This window comes from Coptis chinensis, chromosome 1, assembly GCF_015680905.1.
Source record: "Coptis chinensis isolate HL-2020 chromosome 1, ASM1568090v1, whole genome shotgun sequence".
NCBI classification, from domain to species: domain Eukaryota; kingdom Viridiplantae; phylum Streptophyta; class Magnoliopsida; order Ranunculales; family Ranunculaceae; genus Coptis; species Coptis chinensis.
In genome coordinates this window covers 63,946,380-63,973,199 of record NC_141456.1, presented here as the reverse complement: position 1 = coordinate 63,973,199, position 26,820 = coordinate 63,946,380, and the positions used below count along the sequence as shown (strand labels likewise).

General features: G+C 37.6%; 5 protein-coding genes and 1 pseudogene across 5 annotated transcripts; 2 read left to right on the top strand and 4 right to left on the bottom strand.

Moving 5' to 3' along the window:
* The first annotated feature begins 534 nt into the window (after positions 1–534).
* On the top strand, positions 535–2,382 carry LOC147524921 (uncharacterized). The gene is made up of 3 exons (XM_086564161.1): positions 535–1,413; positions 1,503–1,535; positions 1,637–2,382. Exons 1-3 carry the CDS (start codon positions 570–572, stop codon positions 1,864–1,866), a joined length of 1,107 nt encoding a protein of 368 aa, XP_086420287.1. The 5' UTR covers positions 535–569; the 3' UTR covers positions 1,867–2,382.
* A 140-nt stretch (positions 2,383–2,522) lies between these two features.
* LOC147524920 (uncharacterized) lies at positions 2,523–4,492 on the top strand. Its single transcript, XM_086577223.1, has 2 exons — positions 2,523–3,348; positions 3,692–4,492. The coding sequence occupies exons 1-2, from the start codon at positions 2,662–2,664 to the stop codon at positions 4,490–4,492; spliced, it is 1,488 nt and encodes a 495-aa protein (XP_086433349.1). The 5' UTR covers positions 2,523–2,661.
* On the bottom strand, positions 4,389–5,792 carry LOC147524919 (uncharacterized). Its single transcript, XM_086604665.1, has 2 exons — positions 5,527–5,792; positions 4,389–5,267 (listed from the first exon to the last, which is right to left on the bottom strand). Exons 1-2 carry the CDS (start codon positions 5,563–5,565, stop codon positions 4,953–4,955), a joined length of 354 nt encoding a protein of 117 aa, XP_086460791.1. The 5' UTR covers positions 5,566–5,792; the 3' UTR covers positions 4,389–4,952.
* A 74-nt stretch (positions 5,793–5,866) lies between these two features.
* LOC147524917 (polyubiquitin 11) lies at positions 5,867–7,520 on the bottom strand. The gene is made up of 2 exons (XM_086604650.1): positions 6,476–7,520; positions 5,867–6,439 (listed from the first exon to the last, which is right to left on the bottom strand). The coding sequence occupies exons 1-2, from the start codon at positions 6,699–6,701 to the stop codon at positions 5,976–5,978; spliced, it is 690 nt and encodes a 229-aa protein (XP_086460776.1). The 5' UTR covers positions 6,702–7,520; the 3' UTR covers positions 5,867–5,975.
* Positions 7,030–7,386, bottom strand: LOC147524918 (polyubiquitin pseudogene; annotated as a pseudogene).
* Positions 7,521–12,250: 4,730 nt separating the features above from the next.
* LOC147524916 (uncharacterized) lies at positions 12,251–13,276 on the bottom strand. Its single transcript, XM_086577206.1, has one exon. The coding sequence runs from the start codon at positions 13,274–13,276 to the stop codon at positions 12,251–12,253; it is 1,026 nt and encodes a 341-aa protein (XP_086433332.1).
* Positions 13,277–26,820: the final 13,544 nt, after the last annotated feature.

Below are 26,820 nucleotides of genomic sequence, written 5' to 3'. Positions count from 1 at the left end.
TTACTCTATTGCCTAAAATACCCTTGGGGGTAAACACAAATTATTGCAAAAAAGATCCGTTGCATCTGTCTGTCGTTGGCAGTCGATTGAAATACCTATTTTAGCCCTTTTGACTTTGACAATTGTTGACTTTATCGTGAAAAACCATATTTAACCTTTGTAACAGCGGGAAATCATTATTAATCATTATATTTCCCCCCAATCTCTTAATTGTATAAAACCCCCCAAATTATTACAACCCTAATTAAGAAACTCTAGTTCTCATAACTGCTTCTTGTTCAACACGGATCTAGCTGTTTGTGCAACACTTGTTCTCATAATTGCAACCCTAATTAAGAAACCCTAGTAATTGGTACCCGATCTAGCTGTTTGTGCAACACTTGAGGTACGTTGTTGAACTTTTACTTAAGCATGCATTTGAAGTTTTGTTTGTAACCTAGTTCTTGACCTTGCTGTAGTATTTGTTAATAATGTTTGTAATCACCTCGATCTCACCATTTGTACTTCATTCCACTAAAGAAAGTAACATTTTTGTGCATACTGTTTCCTTGTTTGTCTGCAGGAGAAAAATGGTTGTGTACGATGATAGAACTTTTAGATTTAATTATGGTGGGAGTTTTAAAGTAACTAAGAGGAGGCACAATGTTGAAGTGTTATATTACGAGGGAGGGGATATTGTGGATACTGAGTGTTTGGAGGCTGAAGAAACAACCTTGTTGGGATTGGTTTCTTGGGTGACAAAGAAAATTCGGTGCCCTCCCATTCCTGTGATTGAAGTCAGTTGGATTGAAGGTCATGATGTTATAGTTATTACTTCAGATGCAGAGTTGTTGTATATGTGGTCTCATGCTGTGAATGATAACGAAGGATACACTCAATTGTATTTGAAGATTACTGAAACAGTTGTGATGAGTAGTGATGAGGATGATAGAGATGAGGATGATAGTGATGAGGATGATGGTAATGAGGATGATAGTGAAGGTGGATATTTTAGTAGTGGTGGTGGGTACTATAATCGAGGTTATGACAGTGAGGGTAGAGATTCAGGTGATGGCTTCCCTTACAGTGATGATGGCAGTGTGCATGAGTTTGGAGGATATACTGGTAGAAGAAAATATAAGGTGGGGAAGGTGTTTGACTTAGATGAGTGGCCTGATATTGAAGTATATGACAAGCTGGACAACTTGACAAAAGACAGATTCCAAATGAAACACAAATTGTTGGAATATAATATTGAGAAGGGTAGTGGGGTTATAGGGCATGAACCAAATGGAGGGGACCAAGGGCATGAACCAAATGGAGGGGACCAAGGGGACCAAGGGGACCACTCTGTTGAAAGACCATCAATAAATAAGAGTAAAAAGGGATCAGCTAGTTCGACCAACCAAAAGGGAAAGACTATTCAGACTGAAGGTATTTTTCTTCTCACACTACTATTTTCATAAGTCATTTTTGTTACATTTGATTTCTAAACTTTGTCTTCAATGATTACAATATTGCAGAGGATGTTGCAGCTAATGTCAATGCTTCAAAAGGTTTGAAATGTTTACTGATTTACATATGGGGTTGAAACATGTATTTGTGTTTCAATTTTTTTTTTTTTTTTTAATTTGTTGATTTTTTTACTCATTTATAGATGGCCCTGTGAGGGTAGAGATCAGTTTTGATCAAATTGATGCAGAAGAGAGATATCATAGTGATACTTCATCAGATGAGGATTATGTGCCTATTGAGGGTGAGTCTGATAGTGATGAAACTGTTGGGGGTTTTCCAGATGAGACTGAGGTGCATCAAACTAGGAATTCTCAGAACCAAGTTGATGTAGATGATGATCTTGTAGACAGTGTGATACATAACACATTTTAGATACCAACTGATGAAGGTGTGACTGGTGAGGAAACAGGGTTAAAGCTTTATGTTGGGCAGAGGTGGAGTGATAGATATGAATGTAGAAAGTATATAAGATTGTATGCTATTAAGAATAAGTTTGTAATATGGTTTAAGAGGAATGACAGTGAGAAGATAGAAGGTATTTGTAAGAACAAGGGCAAGGAGCCTTGTCATTGGAGGTGTTACATCAGGGTAATGACAAATAAACATACCATGAAGCTTAGAAAGCTTAACAATGAGCATACATGTGAGGCTGATGCTGAAGATAGAAATTCAATGGCTAATGCTACATGGATTGCAGAACAAGTTGAGAAGGACACGAGGTTACATTTCAAAACTTTTAAGCCTACTGACATAAAAAAAATAGTCATGCATAGGTTCCAAGTTAGAATTAAGTACTGGCAAGCTTGGAATGCTAGGAACCTAGTCATGGAGAGGATACATGGAAACTATGATTTGTCATATGCTAAAGTGGCTGAGATGTGTAGGCAACTGCTGATTTCTAATCCTGGTAGTATTGCTAGATGTTGTAAGGATGCAAGCTATATGAGTTTCTGTTGGGTTGTTGCATTATCTTTCAAAGCTAGCATAGATGGTTTCATCAGAGGGTGCCGACCTCTTCTTGGACTTGATGGATGTTTTCTGAAGGGGAAGCATGGGGGAGTTTGCCTCTCAATCATTTCTTTATATGGTAATAATGGGCTGTTTCCCCTTGCATTTTATGTTTGTGTTGCAGAGAACACTGAGACCTGGAACACTTTTTTAGATATTATGGCACCACATCTCCTTAATCACCCTGAGAAGCTAACCATTATATCTGATAGGCAGAAAGGTTTAGTGAATGGTGTTGGAAACTATTTCTCCAACTGCAATCATAGATTTTGCTTCAGGCACATGGTAAAGAACATGAAGACCAGATGGAGGGGCTTGGAGCTTGAAGCTTGGAATGCTGCAAAGACTTTCTCCCCAACAGAATTTGTGAAACTCATGGATGTGCTTGGGAAGAAAGAGGAGAATGCAAAGAAGTATTTGTTGACTGAAGACATTACTCTTTGGGCAAGATCACATTTTGATCACACATCCAAATCAGACCATCTTTCTAACAATTTTACTGAAGCATGGAATAGTTTCATATTGGAAGCTAGGGACAAACCAATTGTGAAGATGGTGTCCTGTATCATGATTTTACAGATGAAGTTGTTGTATGATAGGAAGCAGAAAAGTAAAGATTGGACTGATCATGAGTTGGTGCCTAGGGTTAAGGAGATAATCCGCAAAAGGGAAAATTCAATTGGGGAATTCAGTGTTGCTCCAGCAGATGACAACAATTTTCTTGTGAGAAATACTTATGGAAAGTGGTGGGTTATTAGTTTGGTGAACAGGACATGTGAGTGCAATGAGTGGCAAGTTACAGGGATCCCTTGCATTCATCTTTGTGGTCGTGTTAAAACCAAGGAGGTTTCAATATGTTGTAGTAAGTAGTTACGCTTTTATTTTTAAAATTATTAAATGTGTTTTTCTCATTTTACTTGATTTACTTATTGTTTTATTTGTTGTTGGTGGTTTTGAAGATACTGTGAGTAGCCCTTACTTAAGCGCCAAAGCTTACAAAGCCTGCATGTAGTGGTCATATCAAACCTTACTTGCATGAGGATGAGTGGGAGTTAGTTTAGTTTATGGCTAATTGTTTACCCTTGTTTTATACTTGTTGCTGGTTATAGATGCTTATTATATATGCTTATTTGTTGTACTTACTTGTTGTTGGTTTTATACTTACTTGTTGTTGGTTACTTACTTATAGCCTCAACCAGCTGAGTACATTTACCCCCCACTGAGACAAAGACAACTAGGGAGGCCTAGAGTCAACAGAAGGAGAGATGATGATGAAAATGTGAACTCAACTAGGTGTTCAAGGTGTGGAGTGATTGGGCATAATGTAAGGGGGTGCCAAGGTGGTGAGGTGGGTTCAAATCCACCTTCAAAACCAAGGAGAAGAGGTGGGAGGCCTAGAACTAGATCACTTCCAAACCCGTACCTGACTAGACCACTTGACCCTGCAACTGGGTTACAAGTTCCGAAAAGTACTGAACCTGTAAGAGGCAGAGGAAGGGGCACTAGGGGCAGAGGAAGAGGAGCACAAGGCAGTCAAACTAATCAAGTTCCTGAAGGTAATGATGAGGCTACTCAAACTGTGAGAAGAAATGAAACTAATCAAGTCAATGAAAGTGTTGAAGGTGTTGTGGCTATGAGAGGAAGGGGAAGAGGAAAGGGCACTAGGGGAAGGGGAAGAGGAAGAGTCAGTGGTCAAGTGATTGAATCTAACACAAGCAATGAGGGTGATGTACCTGTGAGGGGTAGAGGAAGGGGCAGTAGGGGTGGCAGGGGAAGAGGAAGGGGTATGGCAAATGTAGAAAACCAAACTGAAGCATCTTATGGTGATGGACAAACTCTCACCACCAACTTCGATCACGACTACAACCTGCATCCAAAGACACCCATGCCTCCACCAAAAAGAAGAAGGAAAGAAGCTTCCTTGAATAATATATCAAGTCAAGCATCTTGCACTGGAGGTGTTTCACAGCCAGCTTCACAACAAGGATGACCTAATATTATGCTTGGCATTTTGGAAACATTTTGGAAATATGTTGTTTTGTTTGTTAGACAGTTGGTTATTGTCATATTGGTTAGGGTATTGGTGTTTGGTGTAATGCTGTCGTATTGGTGTTTGGTTATGGCTGTAGTGCTATGGTTGTAGTGTTGTCAGTAATTGTGTTGTAGTGCTATGGTTGCAGTGCTATATCTGCAGTACTATAGTTGTTTTGGGGACTTATGTACTTATGTATGTACTTATGTATGTTGTCAGTAATGAAGGTGTGTTTCTTAGATTTTGAATTTGGTTAAAAATATTGTAGATATGTCTTCGAATATGAAATGTCATCCATTAATTTAGGGAACATTCAGATACATTATTTTGGAACTGATAGCTTCTTGACAAGTTCTGCTACATCAGTTACATTGCCCTCTATTTGCATCTTAACAAGACCATCAATACATAGCTTCAGTTAACCCTCTTCTTCAGTTGGCTTCTTCAATTTACCCTCTTTTGTTGGCTTCTTTAGTTTACCATTTTCTTCTTTTTGCTTCTCCAGTTCATCAAACCACTTAAAGCCACTACATATTGGTGATCCCTTACACCTAAGAAACCTTTTTCCTATGCTGTGTTCCTGGCCACTCTTCCTAACTACCATGGTTAGCTTGCAACCAGGGTAGACACATGGATAATCTAGCCATTTGCACTGGTACTTCCAATGATCTGATTCTCCACAGTTAAAACAACCTCCAAAACCTTCATTATTATCACCTGTTGCTATTGGTCCCTGATATTAACACAGAAAAACAAGCAAAAATTTAATTTGTATAAACCCCTTTTATTTTGTATAAACCCCCCATTTTTTTACTTTCATTTGTTTTGACTCCTAATTTGGCAGAGGCAGACTTCATCCACAAAAGGAGATGAGGAAGATGACTTGATGAGGAAGATGACTTGAGGAAGATGACTTGATGAGGAAGATGACTTGATGAGGAAGATGACTTCATCCACAAAAGTCTGTTAAAACAAGTTCAAAAATTACTAACCTGACTTGATGAGGCACTTCCAGAACCACCACCACCCATCTTCTCCAAAAACAAGAAAATTGGAGACTAATGAACCCAATTTATAGTGGTTACATCAGGAAGGGTAAAATTGGTATTTCACATATAGTTGAACTTGTTAGAGTCAACTTAACCCAACGGCTCTTTTTTAGGGGTATTTTAGGCAATAGAGTAAATATGGGTGATTTCTGGACGGGGCCAGGACGGAGTGGGGGGACTTTTGTGATGATTCAAAATTTGGGGGGTAAACACAAAAGCATGCCATAAAATGGGGGGTTTTCACGAATAAACCCTATTCTGAATAACAAGCAAAAGAAATAAATGAAGAGAACAACTGCTTAAGCCGAAAACATAGCAGCACATTTATTTATGAATCATGAATACAAGTCACAAACCGCAAAGTACAAGTATTTCATAATAAAAAGGACTAATCAGAAACCACCACGGAGACGGAGCACAAGGTGAAGGGTTGACTCCTTTTGGATATTGTAATCAGCAAGGGTACGCCCATCCTCAAGCTGCTTACCAGCAAAAATGAGACGCTGCTGATCAGGGGGAATCCCTTCTTTGTCCTGAATCTTAGCTTTAACATTGTCAATCGTATCACTGCTCTCCACTACCAAAGTTATAGTCTTCCCTGTAAGAGTCTTCACAAAAATCTGCATCCCACCACGAAGACGCAAAACCAAATGGAGGGTCGACTCTTTCTGAATGTTGTAATCTGCAAGAGTCCTACCATCCTCCAACTGCTTTCCCGCGAAGATCAACCTCTGCTGGTCTGGAGGGATGCCCTCTTTATCCTGAATTTTGGCCTTGACGTTGTCAATGGTGTCAGAGCTCTCGACTTCCAAGGTGATCGTTTTACCAGTCAAAGTCTTAACAAAGATCTGCATGCCTCCCCTCAATCAAGTCTTAACAAAGATCTGCATGCCTCCCCTCAATCGGAGCACTAGATGAAGGGTTGACTCCTTCTGGATGTTATAATCTGCAAGAGTCCTCCCATCTTCCAACTGCTTTCCTGCGAAGATCAACCTCTGCTTGTCTGGAGGGATACCCTCTTTATCCTGAATTTTCGCTTTTACATTGTCAATAGTGTCAGAGCTCTCGACCTCCAACGTTATGGTTTTCCCAGTCAAAGTCTTAACGAAGATCTGCATGCCTCCCCTCAATCGGAGCACAAGGTGGAGAGTCAACTCCTTCTGGATGTTATAATCAGCAAGGGTCCTACCATCTTCCAACTGCTTCCCTGCAAAGATCAACCTCTGCTGGTCAGGTGGAATGCCCTCCTTCTCCTGGATCTTGGCCTTGATGTTGTCGATGGTATCGAGCTTTCAACCTCAAGGGTGATAGTCTTGCCAGTCAGGGTTTTTACAAAAATCTGCATACCTCCTCCCCTCAATCGTAATACTAAGTGAAGAGTGGACTCCTTCTGGATGTTATAGTCCGCAAGGGTTCTTCCATCCTCTAACTGCTTTCCAGCAAAAATCAAACGCTGCTGATCAAGAGGGATGCCTTCTTTGTGGGTATCTTGGCCTTAACATTGCCAATGGTGTCTGAGCTTTCAACCTCAAGGGTGATGGTTTTACCAGTCAAAGTCTTAACGAAGATCTGCATGCCGCCACGAAGACGAAGGACAAGATGAAGAGTGGATTCCTTCTGGATATTGTAGTCAGCAAGAGTTCGTCCGTCCTCAAGCTGCTTTCCAGCAAAGATCAAACGCTGTTGGTCAGGAGGTATTCCCTCCTTGTCCTGTATCTTAGCCTTGACGTTGTCAATAGTGTCTGAACTCTCAACTTCTAGAGTGATGGTCTTTCCAGTAAGAGTTTTTACAAAGATCTGCATCTGTGATTGAGTAATTGAGAAAAGATTGAGAAGAGGTGTTTTTTTAGGATTGCTAGAAAAGTTTCTTGAAAACACAATGATGGTATGAAGATGGATTCCTGTTACGGTCGTGTATTTATAGGCTTTTGTTGGCCGACTAAGAGTTTGCGTCGGTAATAAGTATTGAATTAGAATTTGGACTTTTGGTGACCCGACTGCTACGCGGATTTGGGATATTGGGGTCTAGGACATTCTCGTATCTTCTAGAAGGTTCCACAGAGTAGCCATTGAAATAAAAAAAAGATAGAAAGATGGATATGTAAGAAAGAGTCTTGTGTGAGTGGTGAGATCTGGAATATGTGGGAAAAGCCGAAACAAAAAGCAAATGAAACATGTGATTTTGTCTAAACACTCACGTGAATATTTTTCAAAGTGGGTTTTTTAACACTAGATTTTCTAGACGATGTTTATGATCTTCCGAAAACCTATAAAGCTAATATGAAACTAATGCATGATGACAAACATATATTATGGAAAGATTTTTAAATTGGTCAAAAGATTTTGCTTTACAACTTGAGGTTGCATCTTTTTCCTGAAAAACTTAAAATACGTTGGTCTGGTCCTTTCATATATTGTCACTGTTGTCACCCCTTACTAGGCAATCTCCTTGCAAAATCCAAGAGATGATAGTGAATTTCAAGTCAATGGTCATCGCCTCAAACATTTCCATGAGTTACGCTATCCAGCTGTCAAAAAGAAACTTCTACAGGATCCTGTCTACAAATATTAGACCTTTCTCTTAGTGTACTCTGTTCCTTTCCCATATAAAGGGAGTGCACCATTTTGGTATCCAGGCCCTCCTTTTTCTTCTCTCAATATTATCTTGGAGTGTGTAGTTGTAAGCACTGGGGCCTTAGTCCACAATAACTCTATTTCAGAACTGAGTATAAATGTCTTCTGATGATCGAGCAAATGATAATTCTGGCACACGATAGGTGCCCAAAATTTCACCTCAAACAAAGAAAACCGTTAAGAGACCGTTGGAAGACAGGCCCCGACAATGACGCCATTTGATAAGTGTAAATTTGCTGTTATGTATGCAAGACGATTGTCTCAATACCTTGCTCACAAACTTATGTTGTCGTATAGCTTAAGCAAGAATTCGTATCCTTGCCTAAACTCTTGAGCATGTATTAACAAGATCTGGAATTACTCTAAGGCTGAGTCCAATGGTTTGGTGTGTGAAAACACCAAATCACAATAGTACAGTAGATAGGGTTAGTGGGATGGCGTTTATGGGCCCAATGAATTTTTAGCATTAACAATATAATAGCGGTAACAGTAGACGATGCTAGCGGCCATTGGCTAGGGTGGGTGCAAAACAATTGTTTTTTTCTGGCCGCCATTACCAAAAGTGTATGGAAGTTTCTCTTTAAATATCGTTCCTCTTTCGCTCTTTCTCCCATCTCTCACTCTCTTTATCACCGAAATTCAACAAATAAACATTAAAAGAAAAACAATAAAAGAAAATTAACCAGAAACTCTCGATGTTCAAATCTCTCGTATTTTTTATTTCTTTTCCCGCCCAACTCTTCAATCTCTTGCCGGTACAACACCCACTTCCACAAACAGGTATGATTTTTCTTCTATTTCTATATTTTTGTTTTAAATTTTAATTTCATTAAAACTCTAGAGTTGATAATTTCATATATTTAATTCATTGATTGCCTAGGTGATTAGTCCCCAAATATGCGTTTTATTACCTTTACAATGTCTCAATTATGCATTTCTTATGTTTAATGAACAAACAACTTATAACTTTTGCTACCTTTTGCAAGATACATGCTATTTAGGATGTATATTCCTAAAACGTGCATTTTAGCGTGAAAAAAAGTGCTATTGACGCTGCTTGGGAAGATTCCAGTTTAGGAAAAGAAATGCCGAAAAGTCAAAGTTAACTCTCAAGAACTCAAAGCTAAAAGCTAAAAGCTATATATGGACTCAAGGACTTAAAGCCAAATCAAGAACTCAAATATATGGGCTAAAGTCAAAAGCCCACAAAGTTTAATCTTATCCTCAAGGTGTTTCTAGAAGAAGGGGCAAATATTTAATTGGTGTCCTATATAAACCAAAGTGGGGAGAGAGAGAACCTTACCCTAAAATTAATCTTTGGTCATATTGTGGAAACAAAAAAATAAGAAAACAAATGTCAAGCGTCATTTGGGGGTGCAACAATTGATTTAGGGCCGGTAAATTGTAGTTTACACATTATATATTATTAAGATGTTTGCTTCTGCTTATATTTCTTTAGCATTCTATTATTTTATGGTATTCTTCGTTATTAAGTTATTATTTTATGGTATTGATCGTGCATATGACACTTAACACTCAAAGATACCTATGCACAAGATGAACTTGATGTTGTTTGACTTGAAATTCTGAAGTTCATCTAATGGAATGTTCGAGCGAGTCATGGTGTCTTAGCTAGGTTTGGACCCTTCTAGTTAAGGTTTGGGGATTGATCTCAACATTTGTATTTTTCATTGTAAAACTCATTTGATGTATAGGTGGAACAAATATATTACTCCTTTGATATTTTGGAATGAAGAACAAGTTAGTCATTATTATTTCTTTATTGACACGAAAATTATCAAATTCTTTTAGCAATTCACTGTTGCATGGTCTAAATTTGTTTCTTTCGTTTGTTGCACGATGAATATATTGTCTGAGCAATGTGTTTTTAAATCAGTGTGGATACCGTGAAAATATATACAGGTTGAAATTAAATAATTAGGGGATTTTAAAAAAAAAAAAAAAAAAGTATAAACCACGGTTGTGTAAGAACAGTGGTTTAAGGGGATTATCTAAACCACGGTTTGAATCAAACAGTGGTAATTATTATTACTATTTCCCACGGTTGACATTCATAAAATTTAATAAAACATGCTATATTTCGCATGTTTTACACACAACGTATGTAAAGACTATTAACCACGGTTTCTGATATCATAATACCTCGGTTTTTCCAAAAGCCGTTGTAAATAGAGGATACTTAATACCATGGTTCTGTTAGAAGTATTTGTCACGGTGGTTGTTGCCATGGTATGAAAACAGTGGTTAAAGGCTTTTTACCACTGTAAATAACAGTGGTACATGAGCTTTTTTGTAGTAGTGTCATTAGGAGTAGGTTAACATGTTTTAAATTACTAGTTTAATTTGTTATTTGTTTTTTCATTCTCATGTTCTTCAAGCTTTTGTTGACAACTTAAGTTCTTATTGTCTTCAATACAAAGTTTCCAATCTTGTCTTCAATACAAAATTTTCATTATTTATTCTAATCTTGATTCAACCCCAAAAACACTAGTCATACTCATTTGACATGTTCAAATGAGTATAACTTTGTGAGCAAGCTATCCATATAAACCATTTCCATACATGTTTTATCTATCAAATTAATAGTTTATTTACATTTCAAACCATTCAAGAAAAAGAACTAGTGTTTCCACCATTTAAACATCAATAACAAGTTAAAGAAAGATTAGAAAAGTTTAGATAGAAGTTTTCCAACCATCAAAACCATTCCTCCAAACAAATGATCTAAGATGAACAACAAAACCCAAACCCACTTTCTAAAAATGTAAAATGGTGCCGCCGTCATGCATCGAAGCACAAGGAGGAAGATGGAGCAAAGAATCACTCTTTGAACTTTTCTTCTCAATCTTATTTTCAAGTTTTTTTTCTTTATTTTTGCACCTGATGTTTCTTTTTCTTATACTTCCAGTAAACTTCTAAGCAAACGGGGTCCAAGAATAGCATGAGACAGTTCACCGGAGACTGTTGGAGAAAAAACAAGCTAAAACGGTGAAAATCGACCCGCACCGCGCCTTAGCTGTGACCGCCCGTGTACTTGTCGCGCTGCGCCGTGTACTTGCTGCGCCCGCACCCTTACCGCACCCATGCCTGTCCTTGCCGTACCACACCTCATTTTCCCCAACGAAGATTCCGTTGGCTCAGAATCTTCATATGCAAGTTAGCTTTAATTCCCCCTGATCATTTTAATTCAATTGTGAGTAGATAAAAAGTAGATAGAATTGCAAAGTTTAAAACCAAAATTCAATTAAAAAATGAATTTAAAAATTAAATATTTTTTTAATTTAAATGAATTAGTAATCCATCAGTAAAGTTCAATATTATTTATTTTTTTTTCCACAACTAGGGGTTAAGGAGACCCCAACCTTTTATTAATGACAAAATCTCAAGTACAACTTTCCTTCTTTATCCCCCTTGATCAATTCACTAAGTTTTTGATCCATGCGGGGATGGGAGAAAGTACATGCATTGGTTACTACATTCTGTACTATGAGTACTGCAATTACTATCAACTCTTGATAGGTAATCCGCAACTTGATTTCCTTCTCTGAACACATGTTGGAATTTAACCTCTGCAAATCTTGCTTGTGCACACCCAATCTAAGCCACCAGGTTCTTACAATACCAAGGTGGAGCTTCCCTCTTTTCCAAGATCTGTATCACTCTCAGTGAGTCAGACTGCACTACCACCTCCTTTATGTTCATTTTTTCCACTCCTTCAATGCCTTTTTGGACCCCCAGTAGCTCCTGATGTAAGACTGACTGTCGTGTGGAGTTTCCACAGAATGCCATGAGAACCTCTCCATTTCGATTCCTTAAAACCCCTCCATAGCTTGCTTTACCCTGCTGCAATGATCCATCCGTGTTTAGGACAAGAATTTCAGTTTCAGGTTTCGTCCATTTGACCCACTGGTCCTCCCTTCGCGTGTACGTAACACCAATTCCTAGCCTAGTCAAAACAGTTCGCACTGCGACATCATCCTTTACTACTTCCAGCGATTTCCCGGATACAATTTCATCTTTGTTCAAAGCCTTCATGCTCATTTGAATCAAGAGCGAGAAACCGCTGCTTCTTGAGCTTCCAATTCCTCTCATTCCATATAGCTTGCACTGCAGCACATGTTAGCGCTCTCAACATTTCAGAGGCTGTGGATTTTGGTCTGCAAATACGCATGATGTAATACCATTTTGCATGGGAATTCCGAACTCTTCCTGGTAACCCCACCGCCTCTTTAAAACTGCTCCACACCAGTTTCGAATAAGAACACTCGAAGAACAAATGTGCCGAACTTTCCTCATGTAAATCACATAGGCAGCATCGCGAATACCCAATCACTTTCTTCGCCATGAGTCTGTTCTGGGTTGGTAGCGATCTAGAAAACAGCTGCCATACGGTGAATGAATGCTTCGACACCGACAGCTTTACCCATACAATCTTGTACCATTTTACTTTACTTCTAACATTCTTCAAGACCGCATAGGCAAAGGACACAGAAAACAGCCCTGAACTTGATGGTGTCCAAATGACTTGGTCCTCCGAGGTGTACGATTTAATCTCTGTGTTCATGATCAACCTCTTCACCTCACTTTCAGGTAGGTCGATGATACTCTTTGCCCACTCTCCATTCATAATCACCAAACTGACCAGTGCATCCCTTGGAACTACATTAGCCAGAAGTGCCCTTGCATCAGGGTCCAAGATGAGTGGTCCTGCACACCATGGGTCGTGCCAAAAGCTCGTCCCATTACCATTCGCTATGCTGTATCTGACATACTTCCAGGTATTCTCTCTGTGCTTTAGGATCCCTCGCCACACCCATGAGCAGTCTCGCGGAATTTTCATGGTCCAAAAATGCTTCTTCTTTATGTGGTTCTCCCAAGCCCACTTAACCCATACACAATCAATTTTTTGGGCCAATTTCACCACTAACCCACAATATGCAGCTTGATTCCAAACCCGTGGATCCACCAAACCAAGTCCGCCTTGCTCTTTGTCAAGTCTGAGAGTAGCATGGCTCGCATGGTGCATTTTTTTCGCCATACTCGGTCCTGCCCAGATGAATCTGTTACACAGTTTAGCTACTTTATCCAGCACTGCTCTCGGGAGAAGAAATTAATTTTTAGTTTAGTAGCATGTTTAAGTTTTATTTTCTATTAATTTTTGTTTATGCATGTTAGATTAAGATAATATCATATAGTTAAGTCAAAATAAATAAATAATAATAATTAGGATAAATATAAAATAGTTTAAGTTTGAAAGTTTAGTCTTTTGGTTTAAGTTTACTTACGAAGAGTTGGGGATTCAACCAACTTGGACCGGTTGGATGTGCGAAGTGAGCAGTGTAACATCACGCTCGCTCATCTCAACCCAACTTGGGGGTTGAAGCTCCAATCTTTGACTAACACTTTCTAAGCTTTTACATATTTTGTTTAATTAATTATTAGTGAATAGTTAACTAGCTAAACATAGGTACTTTTTGTGTTTACCGCTTTCATAGTTTTAAGCCCACGAAGGCAACTTTGTTTTTGGCCCACGAAGGTAACCAATTGTATCTTATTGGCTTTGCCACATTTCTACCCGACTTGTGGGTCTTAGATAGACTAAACTTGTAACCGTAAGGAAATGCTCGAATGGTGGGTTGACACGCAAGACACCAAACACTTCGTCAACCCCACCACGTTGCCTTCACCCTAAGGGTCGTGTACGAACACCTTGGGCAGTACTTTCTAAACTGCATCGCTACAAAGTGTAAGAGGATACTTGTATGTTATTAAGCATGCGTGCATGATTGTGTGATTTATGTTTCAGTCTCGTCTTTACATTAACACAAAGGCTAAACCCGAGCCCTAAAAGAACAAAAAGTGAGATTAAACCCCACTTTAGAACGGACGTTGCGAGAACTGTTTGTTACATAAACTTAATTAAAACTTAAAATCAATCAAGCAGAGCCAATCTAGTCACGTCCATCAGGACAAAAATCTAGTACGAACAAAGAGAGTAGTGAACTACTAGATTCCAGTGGACCAACCACCTTACTCACTCCCCTCCCCTAAAAATACCGTGAGTGAGATTTTTGGTGGCACACCATCTGGTGAAGTAGCAATCTTCTCCCTTGATGGGTGTAGTTCCCAAAACCCAGTTTCTCGCCCACTGTTAAATTCAAACAGGGCATAGTTCTAATCTATAGACATTGCATGCAAACTTTTCAAAAAGTTCAAAGCTACAAATGAATTTTGTTGTTTGAGCATCCAATACATTTGTGTGCACATATAAGTAGTTTCTATATAGTCTCGCAATCGTGCATGAGACTACGCTCAGGCCATACAAAGCTTAGCTATACAAAACTTACCCACGTAGGAGAGCATGTCGATCCCCCAACTGCTAAGATGGCAGATGAGGTAGTTCAAGCTGAAGAGCCTCTCTTTAGTTTCTACACACCGTCACAAGATGGCCCTCCATCTTGTATACGACTCATAAAACTCACTAACAATTTTTACATCCCACCAAACGTGTTCAATCTCTTACCCGTCTTTCATGGTTTCGAACACGAGTTACCGTATGAACACCTACGCCATATACATGGGGTATGCAGTACTTTCAATTATCTGGGCGTTTCTGATGTTCAGGTTAAACTAAAAGTGTTTCCCTTCACTCTAGCTTTTCCCTTCACTCTAGCTGCCAAAAGCCACGCATGGCTTCTATATCAGAAGCCCGATTATTTCGATACATGGGAAAAGATAGTGTTCTCCTTCATGAAGAAGTACTTTCCACCAAAGAAAATAGAGGAGATAGTAAGCAAGATACAGTTATTCAGACAGAATCCGAGTGAGACATTCTCCGAAGCATGTGATAGATTTTCTGACCTGCTCCATTCATGTCCTCACCATAAACTAGAAAAACTCGACGAGGCGTCGAAATCTAGAATTAAACAAATGGTGTAACCCAAAGTGAAACCATGATCTGTTTAATTATATCTGATGCATTTCTCTATTATTGTCTCGAAAATCTGACATTAAAAGACTCATTTTGTACAAAAATTTCAAATTTGTTTTCCTCTCTAAAAACCCTACAAACTTTTCAGCTGCCAAAATTGCAAAAATTCAAAAACTTCTTTTCTCTCCCGTTTCTACAAACCTTTCAAAATGTCTAAAAACAGTTCGTCTCCACCAAGAAATGCTCAATAGAGACGTGTACCCTCTGATTTTGAAGTTTTTGCTTCTCTTCCGATTGATATTCAACTTGATATCTGGAAGAGAATTCACACCATCACCCCTGGTGTAGGAAAAAGTTCCTACGCACACATACGACGTGCAATCAGGGAGAACTGGTGTTTGAGATGTCAAACACTAGGCTGCCCTGGACTTTAGCCGATAAGCGAGGGTTCAGTATTTACAGTCTACATATATGTGTCTTACACCAAAACACAAACCCATTTTCACAGAGTAATCAAACCATCTGGTTGATATTGACTCGAGTCTTGGGAATCTAACTAAAAACAACCCACATTTTTACAGTTTTTCAAAAATTTAATCCAAAAAAAATTAATTAATCTTTAATTTCACATTTGTATATTCTTTCCACCCTCTGTTCCCTTTGCTCTCGTAACACTCTTTTTGATTCATTCCGCTATTCGCGTACCTTGCTTTCAAGTTGGCACACTCTATTTTTTTAGAGCCCATTCGTGTATATAACTTATGTCATCTTCATGCTTTAAGGGGTTCATCTATCATCTTGTATGTCATACACCCTTGGATCAAAGTATGTGATATATCGTTGGATAGGATTTTTTGTGCTAATCATTTAGACCATTCGTTTGTCCAAATCGGACTGGTAACGAAGCAGGGATTTGCATTTTACACGCTATGAGAAGGAACATGAACTTTTCGGTATTTCCGAATTTCACATGGGCTTGGGCCAAAAATTTCAAACCCTAAAAACCTAACAACCAACGGTTGTACGCGGGTTTAAAATCCAACCACACGACCGCCCGACTCATGTTCTCTTTCACACAAAACCCCAACTCACAAAAATCAACTCGACCTGTGCCCGCGCCTCATCAACCCACGCCGCACCTCTTTCTTCACCAAATGCAAAACCCTTCCTCCAGATTCTAGCAAACTTTCACCCCACCTCATATCCACTTTTAATTTAACAAAAACATCCACCCATGGCTGCCAATCGAAAGATTATACCCGGAATAGATTTTTCAAATCTATTTGATTTAGGGTTTTTGATGTTTTCTTCAAGGGACATATCATTAGAAGAGGTTGGAAGCCACTCTTGCTAGAACCCTTTGCTCATTACTCCCCTTATTTTGTTCAAGCTTTATATCGCGGCTTAGCTCGCGATAACGAGGGGTTGGTTACCGTTTCGTTTTGGGGAGGCTCGCATGAGTTGACTAGGCAGTTAGTTAGGTCAGTTTTGGGTATCAAAGCGTGACACAAGGTCCCGAGAGTCAGCAGTTCTTTGGCACAGTGTTCGATTTGATAAATGCGACTGTGTTAGAAGGTGAGTACATCACTAGTTTCACATGCGCTAGGTAGACTTCCTTAAGGAAGAACCAGCTGGCAGTGGCAACTTAGATTGCGCACAACCTAGTGGGGATGATGAAACCTTTGGATATAGGTAAGTCGATCCTTCACATTCTTTAGGTCTTACAGACTCGAAATAACTGGTTCTGTATTTGTTTTATCTTGTGCGACCAGCTTTCTAAGTCTAGATGGAGTACTGCCCCCCTTCCTACCTTTGTAACTAAGTTCATGCTTAGTTGGGGAGCAGCAATTCTGAGTGACTTTGTGGTACTGAAGTTTGCCATATTCACTCCTATATACCTTCACTGCGTTCAGCACAACTAGTCCCTAGAGGCTGTAGAAGAGATCGAGCACGGTCTCGATGACGACGCCGCTCCACCTCCACCTCCACCTCCAGTAGACTTTTTTTGCTCCATGAGCTCTGTCTTAGTTCACGCGACCCATAGATGCTTTGAGATTCATGCATGAGAGTCAGCGTCAACTACATCAGTAGTTGAGTCGTACAATGCAACAAGAGTAGCGCGACGTTCAGGTCAACACTCTCCAGATGCTTCAGGAGTTGAGAGATGAGATAGTTCTACAGACTCCTATGCCTGAGAGAGCTCGACGAGAGGGAAGAGACATGAGTAGCTCGAGTTCGTCTCAACGTCATTAGTTACCCCGTGCAGATTCTGACTAGGCAGCTCCCTAGTGTCCGCATAGATAGATATAATTTGTTTTTGTATTAGTGTATACATGTCTTTACTTTCTGAAGTTCTAGTTTTTATTAGTATTATCTGTTATGTATGCCTGCGTTTTGTGGAATGTATAAGGATTTGTGGTATATGAGCAGAAGGACATACAAATACATCATGCCTAAATTTTCTTATTTTCTATATTATGCATGTTTTTATAAATAAATTAAAAAGAAAAAAAAAAACCCCCAAAATTTCATGTTAGAATAATTATGTTTTTACCTTTTAGTTAACCAATGTACATCTTGTTCTATATATATCAAACCACGCTCCAAACTTGTTTGGGGGTGGTATATTCTCATCATGAAGAACAAAGTACATGTTACTACCATTTTTGCTCATGTTCCTATGGTAATCTCTTTTCTTTTCTTCATACTTTGAGGACAAAACATATTTTTGTTTGGGGGGTGGTATAACAACATTCTGCAAAAACTAGGCAGTTATTATGTAGCAATTTTTATATTAGTATATTTCTATATTTCTTTCTTTCTGTTTAGTATTATTTTTTTTTATAAAAGACCAAAAATATTTTTCCGTTTAGTACTAAAAGTCTTGTTTTTCTTTTTCTATGATGAACAAATGGTTTAAAAGTCTTATTATAGCAATAGAGTAAAGATTCGTTCTACGAACTCAGATTAATATACATACAATAGTTTCCACATCTTTTCATGAATGGCATGCATCAGCATCATTGATTGTATATAGCAGTAAGTTTCCGAGACGAAGGTTATAATAATTAAGTTCCATATCCTATGAGAATTTAGCCAAAAACCTCATCTGAATGATTATTGAGTGATGACACAAAAGATGTCCGGATAGAAAGATAACACGTCTACTTGCTTGATCACCACGCCATATCCTAAAAGTGAATTTAGGCCATTTTTGGATTGATATAGCCAAATAAACGTTAAAAACCCAAAAAGATAGTTTTTCCTCTAGTTACCCCCTTTGAGCCTTCACCAATTTCTAAAAGCCTTTTTATTTCTTCGCCATCAATTCCTGAACCGTTACTACACATAATAAAAAGCGTACCCAGTTGACGAGTTGAGAATTGGATGAATAATAAAAAGAGAAGAGAAGACCTAGCTTGTACAAAAATAGAACAGTTAGTTGCTTCGAAAAGAAAAGAAAAGAAACGATTCAAAAATCGAAATCTCTCAAAAGTTCAAAATCAAAAGGAGTCGAATTCAAAAGAAACAAAAGCAAAGTTAGAACTCACAAAATTCAAAATCATATGGAGTCACAAAGCCAAAGGGCTAAAGAATGAATCACAAATTCGAAAGCAAAAGAACAAAACAAGGTTCTTTTCTTGTTACAAATATCCTTAAGACCCGATTTTTCAACTTATTAGAGTTTGTTTTCCCTTCATTTTTATTTCTAAACCACTATCTTAGCCTCGTAATTCCTAATAAAAGACCTCTAGATCAACTAGGAATAGGATGGTGTAATAGTAAGTGGATATTGTGATCAATCGACCTTGGTTTCTTTGGACGTCGTCATTCGTGTATGTGAGGAATATAAGTGCCCTCTGCACTTGAGAAAATGAAACTTGACTGAATCTATTAGAGAGTTGTGATTGCAACACACCCCTGTGAGAACCCACCTTAAGGATGCTCTCCAAAAGTTTTGAAAACGACTATGCTTTTGCATTTCACCGCTCATGTTTTGCATGTTTATCTTTAGATGATTAAATTACTATGCATATGTTATTCTGAGTTCAAAGGAGCTTTACTTTATTCCCTCGCTAATGAGACGTATAGCCTTATGAGAATAACAAGGAAATAAGACCTTTTGTACTAGATAGAGGAAGTTTGTGAGTACCTTCTATGGAAAACTTTCACGAGGCTTAAGCTCATCCACTAGGGAATTCCTAGTGGTTTAAGGTCTTGTTGCATATGGTCAATGCAATCGCACTTCGCGAAACGAGACTAGTATAATAAATCACATATTTGTGATCTTAGTTTTCTCTCTCTCATCATTGCTTGAGGACAAGCAAAATGCTATTTGGGGGTAGTTGATCAGTCCCCAAATGTACATTTTATTATCTTTACAATGCCTCAATTATGCCTTTATTATGCTTAATGAACAAACAACTTATAGCTTTTCCTACCTTTTGCAGGATACATGCCATTTAGGACGTATATTCCTAAAACATGCATTTTAGCGCGAAAAGGATTCCTATTGACGCTGCTTGGGAAGATTCCAGTTTAGGAGAAAAAGTGCCAAAAAGTCAAAGTCAACTCTTGAGGACACAAAGCTAAAAGCTGAAGACTCAAGGACTCAAAGGTAAAAGCTATGGACTCAAGGACTTAAAGCCAAATCAAGAACTCAAATATATGGGCTAAAGTGAAAAGCCCACAAAGCTTAATCTTATCCTCAAGGTGTTTCTAGAAGAAGGGGCAAATATGTAATTGGTGTCCTATATAAACCAAAGTGGGGAGAGAGAGAACCTTACCCTAGAATTAATCTTTGGCCATTAGGAGTAGAGTAATCTGTTTTAATTTACTAGTTTAATTTGTTATTTACTTGTTTTTTCATTCTCATGTTCTTTAAGCTTTTGTTGATAACTCAAGTTTTTATTATCTTCAATACAAAGTTTCCAATCTTGTCTTCAATACAATGTTTTCATTACTTTTTCTAATCTTGATTCAACCTCAAAAACACTAGTCATACTCATTTGACATGTTCAAATGAGTATAACTTTGTGAGCAAGCTATCCATAGAAACCATTTCCATATATGTTTTCTCTATCAAATCAATAGTTTATTTACATTTCAAACCATTCAAGATAAAGAACTAGTGTTTCCACTATTTAAACATCAAGAACAAGTTAAAGAAAGATTAGAAAAGTTTAGATAGAAGTTTTCCAACCATCAAAACCATTCCTCCAAACAAATGATCTAAGATGAACAACAAAACCCAAACCTACTTTCTACAAATGTCACTAGGCACATTGATAGAAGAAATTGCAGAATGCATGCAATTTATATTTTTTTTGGTGCTCTCTACATGCAATTCTACTTTCATTCAAAATATTTATAGATTATAACCAACAAACAAATAAAGAATCATCCAAACTCCAGTGATTTACATATAAAAAGAGCAATATTAATCGAAAACAGAGCTGGCAGAAGATAATTTGAATCTGTGCTAAGAGTTGCCTTGATTTTTATCATGCTAATTTGGTCTGTATGTGCTAAGAGCTACCTAGATAATTTGAGTTTGCACTAATTTGATCGTAATGCCATATCATCTAGTTTTGTGCCATATCATCACTCGTACTTAATTTTATTTGTCGTAATGCATAAAATTTATTTAGTTTCATATTATAAATTATGTTTAATTTTGGTGTTAATTTATTTCTCATCAGTTACAATGTTCGGCATTTTACACAAATTCAGATGTAAGGGTACAACGTCGAAAAAGTCAGGGGCACTGATAAGAAGAGAAACAATTTAATTCATGTGTGGACAGTAGATTTATGATGCTTGAACAGTAGATAAAGAAGGAAAAACGGTAAATTGAATACTCTCTAAATCATGAGATATAGACGAGCAGTCGTGTTCGATCCACTCTAGTTGTACATTAGTTACTTGAATGCATATTTAGATTGCTAAACTACTTTACTAATGAGAGTATTAAGATATCAAAATAGTGAATTTAAGAGTAGAAAACAGTGATTTGATGATATGAGAAGAGATTAGAGAGGGGTTAATCCACCACACGATTCGATTGGCTATTAGTTTAGTCATCAAATCGCCTTTCTTGATCCCTAGTAAACAACCTACAAATCTATAGTCATTGTTTGACTAGCAAGAGAGTTTAACACCCCCACAAATCTTTTTGATTGGGTTTCTAATCTCTAGTTCTCCATTATAAGCTCTATCTCTAGACACTCATAACAAAGAACTTGAAGTTCTTATGCAAAACGATAATAAAACTAATTACTAATCATCCTCAAGTGACTTTATAAACCCCCTCTAATGGAGGTCTAGCTTTGTGTCATCAGATTCATATTAACTACACAATAAATAGCAGACATAATGTAAAAGAACTTGAATTGAATTGAATTGAATAAGCTTTATTGCTAAGGTTTAATGGAGGCTACAATACTAACCCTAATTCTAAACTAAAGAAAGAAAACCTAATTAAAACTAAACTACTAAAAGGTTAAGGATGTTAAGCATGTGAGAGTTTAACCTTAACCCTCTTTATATAAGAGAGGGTTAGGGTTGCATTTTCATGCATTGGCCAAAAATAAGGACTTTGGGCCTCTACTATGAGCCCAAAGTTTATTAAGTTAAGTCTAAAGAGGCCACAACTGCTAGAAATTACTTTAGTGCCTTTTTCATCCACTTTAATAACTCTCATTGGGTCAAGGCTGGGTCCATTGGAAAGCTTATTCCGAGCCGGTCATTTTGACACAAAGTAGGCCCAATTCCGAGGCTCGAGTCCAAAGATACGCCGTTGAAGTTCTGATGGCTTTTCGTCCTTTTTCTATCCGAATTGACTTTGACTTCCCAGCTTTGACTAGGCTTGAAAAAAGGCTTTTCTTCATAATTCTTGGGCTTTAAACATAGAACTTCCTAAGCAATCATCTTAATGTGTTTTCCATGCAAAAATGGTGTCTTTAGTCACCTAATTAACTTCAAGTCCTGAAATGCATAAAAACACGTAAACAGTGCTAACTCTTATTTATTATAAACATAATTGGCATAAATAGAATATTATTAAAGGGTTTAAACTACACTTTTGGGTGCTTATCACACCACCCAAATAGCATTTTGCTTGTCCTCAAGCAAATATGAGAAATAAAAATAGATAGTTGGCCAAAAATGTGGTTCTAACTAATCTCGTTTCGCAGAGTGCGATTGCATTGACCATATGCAATAAGGCCTTAAATCACTAGGAATTCCCTAGTAGACGAGTTATAGCCTCGTGAGAGTTTTCCAGAGAAGATACTCATAAACTTCATTTATACTACAACGACTGAGAGATAAAAATAATATTTCCTAATTAATCTCAGATATCTATACATCTCTATAACAATATAATAAGAACATTTATTTTGAAAGCTAAGCTAATACACACATAATAACCAAATCATGTAAAGATAAACATGCATGCAATGAACTATGTTATGAAATGCAATGACAGGTCCATTTCAGAAACATTTGGAATAGTGTCCTTAAGTAGGTCATCACAATTTGTCAAGACAAAAATACTCTAATTTTTCCACTCAAGTTTCACTCAGTCCAGTGTGCAGTGGGCACACATTTTCTCATAATCTCAATGACTTCCAAAACAGCCGAGGTCGATCAATCACATCTACCACTTACTATCACACCAAATTAATCCTAATTGAGCTAGAGGTCTTTATTAGGTGATATGGGGCTGAGGTGATGGTTTAAGAAGAAATGGAATGGATATTCAAATAAACAAGTCTGAGATAATAGAGTCTTCAATTACAGGTAACTAGAGAAAACCTTGTTCTTACATTGCTTCTACACTTAGTTTCCATCCTTAGCCCTTTTATTTTTATTTTCTTTTCTTTGGATGAAAACTTATTTTCTTTTTCTTTTATAAAGTAACTAACTAATTTTGGTTTTCCACAAGTTTTTCTCTTTATTTTCCTTACTTCATCCTATTTCTCTGACTCATTCAAGATGGGTAGGCTTATTTTTATTTTTATTGGTTTTAAAGATGGGTAAAGGATTTGTGGTTGTGAAAAGTCTAAATGAAAAGCTCAGTGGGGCGACTAGCAAATAATTACTTATAGGTATGAATTTTTAGCTATATAGATCCAGAAAGGGCTTAAATTCTCGCTTAGGATATGGTATGGTGATCAAGCAAGTGGATATGTGATTTCTCTAATCAGATTATACTTCTCCTTTCTATCATCACTTAGATACTCACTCATATGAGGCTTTTAGGCTAGATTCTCAAAGGATATATAAAATTAAGTAGTCTAACCTAGGTCTCATAAAAATACGGCCAAGTACACTCATACTTGCTTATGCAAGATGTTAATGAAAAGATGCAATGACTATTACCTACATATTAACCTAAGTTTCTAAGAACTAAACTTAATTCTATTGCTACTTGAGTTTTCTAGACTAATATCATCATGGAAAAAGAAATAATACCATTATCCTAAGTGCATAATATAAACTATTTTAATGTTTTTTTTATGCTTTTCTACTTTTTATATGACAAATAATACGTAATATACAACCTAATATGTGCTTAAACATATACAGCGTGTTTCTATACCACCCCCAAACAGAATCATGCTTTGTCCCTGATCAGCTCCAAAATGTGTGTTTTATTACCTTTATATTGTTGCATTACAGCCCGTCTTACGCTTAATGAAAAGACAACTAACAACTTTTATTGCCTTTTTCAGGTTAAGGAGTATTTTAGACCACTTATCATAAAAGCTACGTCTTAGCACCAAAATGAGTCTTAATCACATTTATTATGAAGACCAGAAGCTGCTATGGAAAGTGTTGAAAATTTTAAAGTCAACGGTCAAAGCCCTCAACTCAGAAGACCATAGATAGAGGCCCTTATCTCAAAATATGGCATTCTCCCCAAAACCTACCTTGGTCAAGAAGAAACCAAAAGCAAAAGTAAAGTGTGAGGTGTCTAATTTGTAATGGAGAAGGACAAATCTGTAAAAGGCAAAAGTAAGGGTATATAAGCTAAAAGCTAGGGAAAGAGAAACCATCCATTGTCTTACGATCCAAACCATTTGGTTTGTTTAATTTCTTGTCTAGTTTTTCAATTCAAGTTTTTACTTTATTGTTTGTTTTATTTCCTTTCAATCAAACTTGTTATTTACTTGTTTTTATTTCAATCTTCAATCTTATCTTGTTGTTCTTATTTCAAGTTTCAATCAATCTTTCTTTCAATGTTTCCAAGTCATTTCAATACCAAGAACTAAAGCTTTCAATGTTTTCATTAGCATAAAACCAATCTAATCCATACAAGAGTCTACCTTTCTTCTTCACAACTCCCACAATCAAACTCTAAACAATTTAGGATGAACCTCACTTCTAAAAACAAACTCTTTTGAAGTTACCACCACTATCTAAAGCTTCAAATGGCGCTGCTGCCAGGGATCGAAGGAGTGAGAGTGATTGGTTGAGAATCTAAGAAGGGAGCATCATTCTCCTCTATCCATTTATATTTTTTCAATTTTTCGTCATTTTATTTTATTGTTTTTTAGTACTGATCTACTTTCTTGCAAATCAGGGTGCGAAACCAACAACCTGGAGAGGAGCTGAAGACACAGCCAAAAGACGACCCAATTTCACCGGTGCTAGTGGGCGACCACGAGCTAGGTGGGGGGCGATCGCGAGTTCACTTCCAGACACGTGGTTCCAGTTTTTTGGTAGCTTAGTTGATTTTTGATGAATAGTGGCACTTCGTGCCCATATTTTGTAATAGAGTAGGATAAAATAGTTGAACTTGATTGTAATAGTTAGAGATAAAAAGAAAAACGAAAAAAATTAGGAAAAATTGGTTTTTGATTGATTCTTTAGGATGAACATGAGTTAAACTTGATTTAAGTTATATAATTACCAAGGGATTAGGGTTTTAATTGCATTGGGAAGTTCAAGTGTGTGAGGCAAGTTGTGGATCATAGTTCACACACTTTGAATCAACACTCTAAGTCCATTTGACTCTAGTTAATCTAGATTATCAATCTAAAACTAGTTAATATATTAGATTAGTATAATATTAGTTTAGTTTTAAATTTGGGCCCTTGAAGGCAAAGTTGTATAAATTGTCAAAAACCAAACTTGTTGGCTTTTTAAGTGGGCCTATATTTTAACTTAAAACAGGGTAAAGCTCAAACGGTTGGGCCTGATTCTTAGATCATGCGCTAACCGATGTCGCCTTCTCCTCAAGTAGCGTGTAAGCACAGCTTGAGAGGTAAATACTAAACCTCCTTGAAGCCCAAGTAAGAGGATACTTGTGTGTTCAAGCATGCTTATGTGATTGTTTGAAATTTACTTTCCGCACTACAATTTATATTCATGCATAAGGCTGAACCCGAGCCACATAATAACCATTGGTAAGTCATTACCCAATGTAGGTAAATTGGACGTTGATTGATTCTTGAAAGCCTTAGACCAAAAAAATGAATTAAAATCAATCAACTAGAGCCCAAAGTAGTCGCGCTCCTCTAGAAAAGGACAAACATATAGCCACGAGGATTTAGAGTAATCAGTTACCAGATTCTAATAGACCAACTACCTTCCTCACTCCCCTCCCCCAGATTTATCATGAGTGAGATTCTTGGTAGCACACCACTTGGTGAAGTGACTGCCTACTCTTCTAAGGCGTATAGTAGAGCCATCCTAGTCTAGCTTGCGCCCAAATGTTTCTCTAAATAGGGCATAGTAAAATATAGACCAAAAGCAAAGTTTTCAAAACTCCATACTTGCAAAAACGAATTTCGAATTCTTGAGCATACAATACACCGTTTGCGTATGTTAGGATAGTTTTGGGGTCTTGCTAAAAGTCTATGAGACTGCATTCAGGCACTTCTAGTATTAGCAAGAATAAAACTTACTCACGTAGGAGAGTTTGTCGATCTAGACAATCTCCTGTTTCTAGTCTTCCATCTCATAAGATGGCTGACGAAGTAGTGCAAGCTGAAGAGCCTCTCTCCAACTTCTACACACTGTTGCAAGATGGACCTCCATCTTGTATATGACTCACACCGCTCATGAGCGATTTTCGCATTCCACCGAATGTCTTCAATCTTCTACCTATCTTCCACGAGTTAGAACACGAGTTACTGTACGAGCATCTACGCTGGATACATGAAGTATGTAATACTTTCCATCATCCGGGTGTCATCGACGATCAGGTTAAGCTACGAGTGTTTCCTTTCACTCTAGCTGGTAAGAGTCTTCTTTCTCAGAAGGCCAACTCTTTTGATACATGGGAAAAGGTTGTGTTCTCCTTCATGAAGAAGTACTTTCCACTGAAGAAAACAGAAGAGATAAGAAACAAGATACAGTTCTTCAGACAGAGTCTGAGTGAGACATTTTCCGAAGCATGGGATAGATTCTCCGACCTACTCCATTTATGTCCTCACCATAAACTAGAAAAATTCACTCTTGTCCAATGTTTCTTCAAAGGCCTTCTCCCAGAACACAAAGTAACCCTAGACATCATGAGTAATGGTAATTTTTTGGATAGAGGTGCAACTGAAGCCTTAACCTTTCTTGAAAACCAAGCTGGAAAGAGTACCCATTGGGGCAACATAAACAATTCCAGAACAACCCAACCCAGTACATCT

Coding starts and splice junctions, on each gene's coding strand:
- LOC147524921 (XM_086564161.1), top strand. CDS start 570: ATGGTTGTGTACGATGATAGAACTTTTAGATTTAATTATGGTGGGAGT. Junction 1,414..1,502: donor AAAGACTATTCAGACTGAAG/GTATTTTTCTTC, acceptor ACAATATTGCAG/AGGATGTTGCAGCTAATGTC. Junction 1,536..1,636: donor TAATGTCAATGCTTCAAAAG/GTTTGAAATGTT, acceptor ACTCATTTATAG/ATGGCCCTGTGAGGGTAGAG.
- LOC147524920 (XM_086577223.1), top strand. CDS start 2,662: ATGGCACCACATCTCCTTAATCACCCTGAGAAGCTAACCATTATATCT. Junction 3,349..3,691: donor GTCGTGTTAAAACCAAGGAG/GTTTCAATATGT, acceptor ACTTACTTATAG/CCTCAACCAGCTGAGTACAT.
- LOC147524919 (XM_086604665.1), bottom strand. CDS start 5,565: ATGGGTGGTGGTGGTTCTGGAAGTGCCTCATCAAGTCAG. Junction 5,268..5,526: donor GAAGTGCCTCATCAAGTCAG/GTTAGTAATTTT, acceptor TGTTAATATCAG/GGACCAATAGCAACAGGTGA.
- LOC147524917 (XM_086604650.1), bottom strand. CDS start 6,701: ATGCAGATCTTCGTTAAGACTTTGACTGGGAAAACCATAACGTTGGAG. Junction 6,440..6,475: donor AGTGCTCCGATTGAGGGGAG/GCATGCAGATCT, acceptor GATTGAGGGGAG/GCATGCAGATCTTTGTTAAG.
- LOC147524916 (XM_086577206.1), bottom strand. CDS start 13,276: ATGGCGAAAAAAATGCACCATGCGAGCCATGCTACTCTCAGACTTGAC.